This window comes from Aegilops tauschii, chromosome 4 (genome assembly GCF_002575655.3).
Source record: "Aegilops tauschii subsp. strangulata cultivar AL8/78 chromosome 4, Aet v6.0, whole genome shotgun sequence".
Lineage (NCBI taxonomy): Eukaryota > Viridiplantae > Streptophyta > Magnoliopsida > Poales > Poaceae > Aegilops > Aegilops tauschii.
The window spans coordinates 58,425,543-58,435,372 of record NC_053038.3 but is presented as its reverse complement, the minus strand read 5'-3'; the positions used below and the strand labels follow the sequence as shown (position 1 = coordinate 58,435,372).

The following is a 9,830-nucleotide window of genomic DNA, read 5'->3' as shown; positions in this document are numbered from 1 at the left end:
CCAGCATCTTTAGCATCTTCACCATACCCATAGATGGTCTTATAAGAACTATCATCATCTGGGGTGAGCTGCAAATGTACTGCACCTTGGTACCCTTCGCCCTCAAGATGCTTCACTGTCGACTCTACTGGCGGCTCCAAATGGAAATGTTCAGCTACCTCCTCTAATATGCTCACAAAGTTGAGATGGAAGATTGTATACTCATCCATCCCTGCTTTCAGCACACAGTTAGTTCAAAAATAAATACAGACTACATATCAAACATGCTAATTAAGCACAGAAAAATAAGCATTCAATTAATCATCAATTCCTACTTTTACGTGCCTAGACCATCCCCTTAGTTAAACCCACATTAGTGTTTATTCTTTTTTTCCTCTTATTCTTTTTTTTCCTAAACCCTGGCTCTGATGCCAATAAAATTGTCACGCCCCAAGTGAGTCTTAGCCGTGACAATCGCCACATGCTTATAAATCAGGGATGTTAGGCTAGCATGTTAGGCTAGTAAACAAATTATTTTCTAATATGCACAAGAGCCAACTTTATTCATTACTAGCTATTACAAAGGTTATGATACATGCAACTCCTTTATTTATTCCCAACCCGTAGAGCTACTCCTACTGTTCATCATTCTCATCAGCACATCCATCATTTGCTACTTCTGCAAAATCAACAACAATAGCAAGAATGAGTATGATCTCATACTCAGCAAGCACACGGATACAAAGGAACTTCTCTCGGCAAAAGTGACAAAACACAAGGGTTAGTTGTAAAAAAAAAAGTTTGATGGCACAGGAAGATAATGGAGATTAATTTAAAGAAAAGAAAAGAAATAACTGGCATCACATATGACTGCAAGCTTCCCAACCCGGGAGTCACAGGGGTGAAAATTTCACACTTTTACGCTCTTAAGAGGGGTACTCTGACGTCGACAGCCTCGACTAGAACCACACAGGCGCTAGTAGAGCAGAGCTCTTTATTCCCCAAGAACCGACCACTCGACTTACTAGTGTCGATCGCTCCTACGGATCCATCATCGACACGCTTCCGAACGAGTGGCGTTCTTAGCGGAGAACTCAGACAGTCCCATACCTGAACTGTGACCGGTACAATACGTTTGCCGCCGTGATACCAGATTTTTATAAAATTTACTAGACAAAGATTAGCAAGAGGAAATACATGCAAGACCAAGATAAATATCTCTAGGCTTTTCACAGAACCAACCATCCATGCATGAGCCATTAATCCATGTGCTCACATGCATGTACCAATGATTTCTCCACCGTGATCATAAACCAAAAAGATAGTACTGTGGTATGCATGCTAGCTTCAAGAGATGTACAGGAATCAAATCATACGAACAGTGCACATTATAGAGCTTGAGAAGTACTACTAGATGTAGAGCATGGCATGAATAGTGAGACAAACAAGGAATAGGACAGCTAGAAAGGCTAGATGGAACGCATGCTTGCCTGACTCGCTGACTCGCTGCTTCCTCCGAGCGCTCTTGCCGATCAGTGTGATTCTACTCCATGCAAAGCTAGCTAGTGAACTGGTTTGTATGTTGGGATGAGTACTACAGCGTGCTCTTGCCCATCTATTTATAGGCATGGTAGGGTAGGGAATGGAGCTGGATAAGTGTAACTCAGCAGCCTCGGTGTCTCTAGTTTTACAGCTGTTTGTACTTTTACATTACACGTGCCTAGCTGACTCCAACAGAGCATTAAATGCTACAGATAAGTGCAAACTTGAGCTGCTAAATATCTTGTACCACACCCACACGTGGCCCTCCTACTCGAAGGCTCTACAAGCATGTTCTTGTAATGCATATCCTTCCACACTAAGAAATTAAGTTGACTACTCTTACTTAGTACTAACCAATGATTGCCAATGATTGATTTTATCTAATTAAGCTTATAATTACTACTCCAACATTCTGCTAATTTTGTTAATTTACCAAAATACAATATCTTATTTATACTAATAAACACGGGTATTACAGGCGGCACCGGAACCCTATCATCCATCCACATTTTCCTCCTCCTGTCCGCCGCCGCCGCCACTTTCCACTCCACCCGTCCTCCTAGTAGCCATGCCCCACACCGCCTGGTGAGGAGCGAGCTATTTCTGACGCCGGAGCGCCAGCTCGAGCTCCTTGAGCAGATCCGGGCTAGGCGGGAAGCCCGGATCGCCGCCGGGCTACCTCCGGATGCAGTGGATCCGGAGGAGTAGGAGGAGAGGATGTGGAGGAGGAGGACGACGAGGAGGAGGAAGCGGAGGACTTTGAGAAGGAGGGGGATGAGCTGAAGGAGGAGGAGGATGTGGGGGACAGTGGTGACAGGGATATGCAGGCGGAGCAGCAGGCCATCCTTGATTCCCTCAGGTCGGAGTCAGCTACGGGGAGGAGGACTTTGAGGAGGAGGGGATGAGCCGGAGGAGGAGGATGTGGGGGACGCTGGCGACGGGGATATGCAAGCGGAGCAGCAGGCCATCCTTGATTCCCTCCGATCGGAGTCGGCTGCGGAGGCAAGACGACGTCGCCGGCAGGAGATGGAGGCGCAAGAGGCAGCAGAGGGGGCGAAGATGTTCGCCTAAATGGATGACGTCGAGCAGGAGGAGGATGAGCCGGAGCCCTCCTACCCGCCCGTCCAGCCGGCGCTCGGCACCCTCGTCATGGACATCTCCGATGACGAAGAGTAGTTAGGGTAGTACGTAGATGTAGTACGTAGGATTTCTTTTGCATACTTTGTATGGATCTAAAGGGTGAAATTTGAGAGAGGTGGATGCAAAATAACTAATTGAGGCGTGACCGGTCAGTGCCCGCACATCCGCGGGCTGCGAACGCGGGCGTTTGAGGGGCCGGATTAGCCAAGTTCGGCTATAGATGCTCCAACCTCCTTAGAGCATCTCCAATAGATGATATAGATGCAAAAATAACTAACTTTTGCATCTCCGAGGCCAAAAACAATTCTCCAATAGATGATGTAGATGCGAAAAAAAATTACATCTCCGCCTCCCTGAAATGTAAACTACAACACTTTGCAGTGCAATATACATCTCCACCTACAGGAGATGTTAAAACGGCGCTAGCGCGCCAACTGCCCAACCGCTTTCATTTTTCTTCCGTTCGCCCATAAGTGCCTCACCGCCACCAGGGCGATGACTGACTCTGACGACCCCGCCGCCTCCTCCGCCGCAGTCGCCCACCCCGCCGGGGCCTTCGACAGCGCGACCACTGTCCCCAATCCCACCTCCGCCTCCATACCGCCGCCGCCGCGGTTTTGCCTCACCCCCGCCGGTCGCCGTCGTGACTGCCGCCCTACTGCCAGATCTGGCAGCTCCATCGCCCACGCCTCCAAATCGGCCGAATTGGCCACTTCTCCGCCACCGAATCGCCACCGCGCCCTGCCGCCGGATTTGAGCCGCACACGTGCCGCCCCTCCGACGCTTCTTCGCCGCTCCTCCTCCTCTCTCCGCCTCGAATGGCCGCTCCTCTACTGCTGCACCGCCGCTGCTTCGCCACCCCGATCCGCGCCACCGCCGTCCTGATTCAAAGGAAAACGGGTCACATGGATGATTCAGGCAGAACTATGCGGCATGATGATACATGAGCCCATGTAGCGGCTTCATTCAAAAAGGCAAACGATGGCAGACTCGTCATACAAGGAGGTTTACGGAAGTATGTCGATCAGCTTGAACTGAAGGAAGACGATCTTGTGGTCATCACGTTTCACAGGCACGCTGGGTCTGCATCCACAAAAGTCCGGATTTGCATGCTATCTTAAAATCCTAGATTATGCGTACTATATGGGCGTGGCATTGACTATGTATACATGGATGCCACTTTGCACGTGGGTGCAGCTCCTCTATGCTTGCTCTTTTGTGTACGTCGTCATTTTAGGATTTGTAGCGCTTTTCAGTGTGGTACGTGACTATGTGGAAGTTTCAATCTATCTAGCACCCGTGACTATATCTAAGTTTGATTGGCGTGGATTTGCCAATGGTCATCTGATCCGCTTTGAAGAATCTAATATAAATTTGATTAGCTGTTCTAGTCTGATTATACTTGCATAAATACATGAATGCAGAATGAACACCGGACTTCTTACTTTTACATGAGATGCAAACATGTGCAAAAAGGACCTGCGATAGGAGATACCACAAGTACGCCCGTGTGGATGTCTTGTTGTTCCTCTTTCGTAGTCACGAAGAGAGGGGGAGCAATCACCGATGAGTGCGGTAACCCTCTAACACCACCGTTTGTTGTCCATTAGTCTGATGAGAGGCTCGCCGTTGATCGGAAGTCCAATGATGGCGAAGTCCTTCAGGGTGACCATCATTTCTCCACAAGGGAGATGAACTCTGTGTGTCTCCGGCCTCCAACGACCCGGTAGGGTTGTCAGAGCTGCATGGCTGACCCCGACGGTGCACGCTTGAACTGCAGAACGAACGGTAGTAGGCCAACTTTATCGAAGTACGGCTCATACCGCACGTCATATCGCAACTCGTAGGCCTTTGTGTCACCTCTTATTCGCACGATTTGTAGGACCTATCAAAATTGCACAAATTGATCACTACCTTCGCCTTTCAATCAAATAAATAATAGGAAAAAGATGATGCATGTGCTTATTACCCATCTATTCTCGATAGCCCGTGCACGATGCCCCTTATCGAAAGTAGGTTGAAGCCCAATATACCAACGACCATTGTCCTCATCATTGGCCATCCTCACCCAATTGTCATTTCTAATCAATTATTTGACAAGGACTTGACAATATCATCCATACAATTGAAATATATATGTGCATCACATATAAATATAAGGAAAAATACAACCTATATATCAATTCATCTAGAGATATCCATTCAATCATCCAAACATATCCATTTATACACCCCAAACATTCGTTCAAAAATATGCACAAAATTATCTTCAACATTCATCCAAAAAATGCCAAAGAAATTTCTTGTTCATCCATACACATTGCAATCTATATATCCATACTTATCAATTCATCCGCTAACAATCTATCCACACACATTAAAATAAATCTATCCATCCATTCATCCATTAACTATCTATCTATTATCCATACAATCTATCCATCCATTCATCCATACACATTGGAAATAAACAATACCAACATATCCACACAATATATCCATTCATCCATCCACACATTATACTACTACCTCATACTTCCTCCGTCCAGAATTACTTGTCTTGATTTGTCTAGATACGAGACACGTTTTAGTGTTAGATACATCAGTATCTAGACAAATTTAAGACAAATAATTTGGGACAGAGGTAATATTACACAAACATAACAACCACACTTTAAAATGGAAAAAAATTCCAAAAAGTTGAGGAACTAGGGTTCCACCTAGTGTCATATGATGCATAAAAATACAAAGATTTAACAGAAAAAAAATTGACGGAAGGATGGAGATTACATTGCTCTTCGTTTTGGTTCCAAGATTCTCCAAAATAATGCCCAAACAAAGGAGAACGAGGGGCGGGGGATTGAAGAGGAGGAGAGAGGCGCCTCCTCTCTGTTCGGGATGAATAGGACATGACTTGCTCGAGAGAATGGGTGGGTGGTTGGCCCATCCGCCGCACCGTCGGCCACTTACCTCTTCAGGCCTATCACCATTGAGCCTGGCGGTAGGCTATAACAAGCTACCACCGCGGTCCTTGGACGTAGATTCATGTAAGTCGGTGCCGTGACAGTGCAGACACATTGACTTGTGATGTAGGGTGGAACCCTAGGGGCCGATCTTTCACGATTTGGAGGGGGATTCCCGAAGAACACGATAAACACACAAGGGAAAAATACGAGGGAAACGAGAGGAAACACTCAAATCAACGAGAAACGGTAACACATGTGCTAGATCCACATATACACGGAGAGATACACGATCCAAATCTAACAAAGGAGGATTCAAAAGGTAGCTAGTTCATCCCAATCCGTGAGAAGTTGAGGTCTTGAATCCGAGATGGATCTTCCCCAGATGGGGTCTTGAATCCACTAGGGATCTTCTCACATGGAGGTCTTGAACTCCATGGGAGTGGTCTCTCTCTCTCTCTCTCTCAAGAGTAGAGTAGGTAGGAGCAAAACTCGCATACAAGAGCTATCCTATTTGCTAACCCTAATTCGGAGCTAGGAGACGAGTATTTATAATCCAAGGGATAAGTTGGGGATACATGGGTCGAAACCCCTTTCACTGCGTGCAGGCAGGCCGGTTGTACCAGTCATGGGAGCGGTTGTACCGCTTGGAGCTCTTGTACTGGTTCCTGGAGGTGTTCCCGGACGTGATTAGCGGTTGTACCGGTTGTACCGGTCTTACTGCAGCTGGGGGATAACTGGGGTGTTACCGGTCTTGTGCCACTCGATTACATAAGTTGGACCGGTAGTTGGGCGGTATTCGAGCGGTTGTACCGGTGGGGCAGTAGTTGACCGGCGGTTGGGCGGTTGTACCGCTATCTCTGCGCTAGGAAGGTTCCTCTTCTTCCTTCCTTTCCATACTTCCCTCGTGGATGGTGTAGCTGTACACTTGCGCTCGCACTCCTCGTCGTCGTCCGTGGTGTTCCGACAATACCTATGTATGCACACGAGAGGAGTGTCAAGTAGTATACCATCCTCGAAGGGGTCAAGTGAACACGCGTAAAGGAGACGATTCACCTTTGTGTATGTGAAGTAGATGTCGCACGTGTCACTTGTCGAACGGACTCTTGACATGATGATGTCCGTAGGATGCTCCGCATCAACTTGTTTCCTATCGCCAGTGACCATGACGGTAAAAAAGGTCCGATCTGTATTATTTTTTTCTTGAAAAAACTGATCAAATCGTGCTAAACATTCAACAAAGGTGACAATTGTGTTTTTTGCCCCTATCGACATGTGTGTGAAATTAGAGGACGGTGCGGGATGATGAATGGACCAGGCGAGGCATTGATTAAGTGATGTTTGTCCTGTTTGCGCTCGGTGGTGGTAGCCGCGAAACGGACGTTGCAACGCCTGCCCTGGCGTCATGTCCTCGATCACCGGGGATCACTTGTGGCCTGCTTACATTGCGTGTTTGCGCTGAGCAGCTGATGGATCTGCTCAAGTATAACATTCTAGAGTCCGGCGCAAACAGTAAATCACGAGGGTGAAATAATACGGTAGATCGTTCGTGAAATTTCATCTCTTTTGAACCGTGCCGGGGGAGTGATTTCTGTGCATATTCCCGTGAAATTCCAACTGTTTTCGCGGCAGAAAAGGTACAGTAGAACTCAAGTGTGCCGGATGTGAATCATGGTATCAGTTCGTGCTTGCGGCCAACACCTGCAGATCATTCGTGACGCCACAAACATACATAGAACACACCGAACACGCCAAAGCGGGAGGTGCGTTTCGTTCTTCCACTGTACCAGGACAAGCGCACGCCAGCTCCAAGTTTACAAACAAACCTCACCTAGAAACCCGTCCAGATTCATTGAATCAAACCTGCATAAAGACCCTTTTTAACCCCCTAGCCACCCGCACACTCAAGGCCACAACGCACTCGATCGGCAGTCGCCACCGTACACGTGAGATCGAGAACTTTGATCATCGACCGCGACATCGCCATGGGCGGACTCTCCATGGACCAGGCCTTCGTGCAGGCACCGGAGCATCGCACGAAGGCGAACCTCGCCGACGCGGACGGCATCCCGGTCGTCGACCTCTCCCCTCTCGCCGCCGGCGACAAGGCCGGCGTGGACGCCCTCGCGGCCGAGGTGGGCAGGGCGAGCCGGGACTGGGGGTTCTTCGTGGTGGTGCGCCACGGCGTGCCGGCGGAGACGGTGGCGCAGGCGCTGGAGGCGCAGAGGGCCTTCTTCGCGCTGCCGGCGGACCGGAAGGCGGCAGTGCGGAGGGACGAGGCGGCGCCGCTGGGGTACTACGAGTCGGAGCACACCAAGAACGTCAGGGACTGGAAGGAGGTGTTCGACATCGTCCCCCGCGAGCCGCCGCCGCCTGCCGCGGTTGCCGACGGCGAGCTCGTGTTCGAGAACAAGTGGCCCGAGGACCTGCCGGGGTTCAGGTACGGTCATCAACTCGATCAATTCTGCGACCCCGAGAGAAATGGTTCATTATTATTCGTGGTTCATATGATTCAGATGCTAATCTCAAATTCTCGATGCAAATTGATTTGTGCATGCAGGCAGGCGCTCGAGGAGTACGCGGAGGCGATGGAGGAGCTGGCGTTCAAGCTGCTGGAGCTGATCGCCCGGAGCCTGGGCCTGAGACCGGACCGGCTGCACGGCTTCTTCAAGGACCAGACCACCTTCATCCGGCTGAACCACTACCCGCCCTGCCCCAGCCCCGACCTCGCCCTCGGCGTCGGCCGCCACAAGGACGCCGGCGCGCTCACCATCCTCTACCAGGACGACGTCGGCGGGCTCGACGTCCGGCGCCGGTCCGACGGCGAGTGGGTGCGCGTCAGGCCTGTCCCGGACTCCTACGTCATCAACGTCGGCGACATCATCCAGGTGTGGAGCAACGACAGGTACGAGAGCGCGGAGCACAGGGTGTCGGTGAACTCGGAGAAGGAGAGGTTCTCCATGCCCTACTTCTTCAACCCCGGGAGCGACGCCATGGTCGAGCCGCTGGAGGAGATGGTGAGCGACGAGAGGCCGGCCAGGTACGACGCCTACAACTGGGGCAACTTCTTCAGCACCAGGAAGAACAGCAACTTCAGGAAGCTCGACGTCGAAAACGTCCAGATCGCACACTTCAGAAAGGACCGACCTTAAATGAAGGACCCCTAATGAATTCATGATCCTACCGCTCTCCTTGAGAGCCTTCTTCCCAAATGCCTAGTTTAGTCCTAAAAAGTCCCTCTCGTTTGATAAAAAAGTTTCTAGGAGGGACTTTTTCTAGTCCCTACACAAAAAAGTCCCTGAAAACAAACACCCCCTTAGTGATCCTAGTGCTACAAGCATCTCCCCATTTGTAGTAATATAAATAAGTATTGTGCATATTAATAATTACTTCCTCTTCCTCTGTTTCAAAATAAGTGATGATGTGGTTTTAATTCAAATTTGAACGGAGGCAACTAAAAGAGATATTTTAGGACTGAGGGAGTACTGTATACATATGTCTGTGCATTTCAATATGATTTCGCGCATTTGAGCAGAACATTATTACTGCATTTGTGAGTGTCAATATCACCGTGATTCACGGGCACACATTGATAGTTGCCGTCTCTACCTATAAATGTACACATTGATAGTTGCCGTCTCTACCTATAAATGTAAAATGTGAAACTTGTCGATGAAAACCTATCAAAAAATTATAACTCGTCAATAATTTATCAAAAAAGGTTTTACGCCCCGCTTTATAAATAAAGCAACCACAAGCCACGACATCCAAAGTACGGTACAACGCACACGGCAACAAATAGAAGTATGGAGAAACAAGGACGCACACAACAGTCATACATGCATACAAGCATACAAGCACGCGCTGACCACCTAGTCCGGCTCCGGTGGTGGTGGAGGGAGGGGAGGCGCCAAGCGGAGCGCCAGGGAGCAGAGAGCAGAAGTGATGACGTCGATGGCGGTCCACTCCGGATCCCGGCTAAGTGGCTTCCACAGGTGCAAGTAACCACAAAGTTTGTAAATCGCGTCAGTCGGTCGGCGTAATGGAGGGCGCGTGATGACAAGCTTATTGTGGATTGTCCAGCGCGTCCAGACGAGAACCCCAACACTCAGCCACCTAATGTGGCGAGCACTAAGCGTCAATGCCTGCAGTTCCTCGTGCAAATCGGGAAAGTTGGAGTGGCACCACCCGCCGCCAACTACACCC

General features: G+C 49.3%; 1 protein-coding gene and 1 long non-coding RNA gene across 2 annotated transcripts; one reads left to right on the top strand and one right to left on the bottom strand.

The window, feature by feature from the left end:
• Window positions 1-510: 510 nt before the first annotated feature.
• LOC141021470 (uncharacterized) lies at window positions 511-1,982 on the bottom strand. Its single transcript, XR_012182776.1, has 2 exons — window positions 1,470-1,982; window positions 511-658 (listed from the first exon to the last, which is right to left on the bottom strand). It is a non-coding gene; the product is annotated as an uncharacterized lncRNA (long non-coding RNA).
• Window positions 1,983-7,523: 5,541 nt separating this feature from the next.
• LOC109774443 (jasmonate-induced oxygenase 2) lies at window positions 7,524-9,161 on the top strand. The gene is made up of 2 exons (XM_020333162.4): window positions 7,524-8,064; window positions 8,185-9,161. Exons 1-2 carry the CDS (start codon window positions 7,610-7,612, stop codon window positions 8,774-8,776), a joined length of 1,047 nt encoding a protein of 348 aa, XP_020188751.1. The 5' UTR covers window positions 7,524-7,609; the 3' UTR covers window positions 8,777-9,161.
• The last annotated feature ends 669 nt before the right edge of the window (window positions 9,162-9,830 follow it).

What these genes read in the sequence shown, in the direction of transcription:
- LOC109774443 (XM_020333162.4), top strand. Translation starts at nt 7,610, where the DNA reads ATGGGCGGACTCTCCATGGACCAGGCCTTCGTGCAGGCACCGGAGCAT. An exon ending in GAGGACCTGCCGGGGTTCAG is followed by an intron (nt 8,065 to 8,184) that starts GTACGGTCATCA and finishes TTGTGCATGCAG; the next exon opens with GCAGGCGCTCGAGGAGTACG.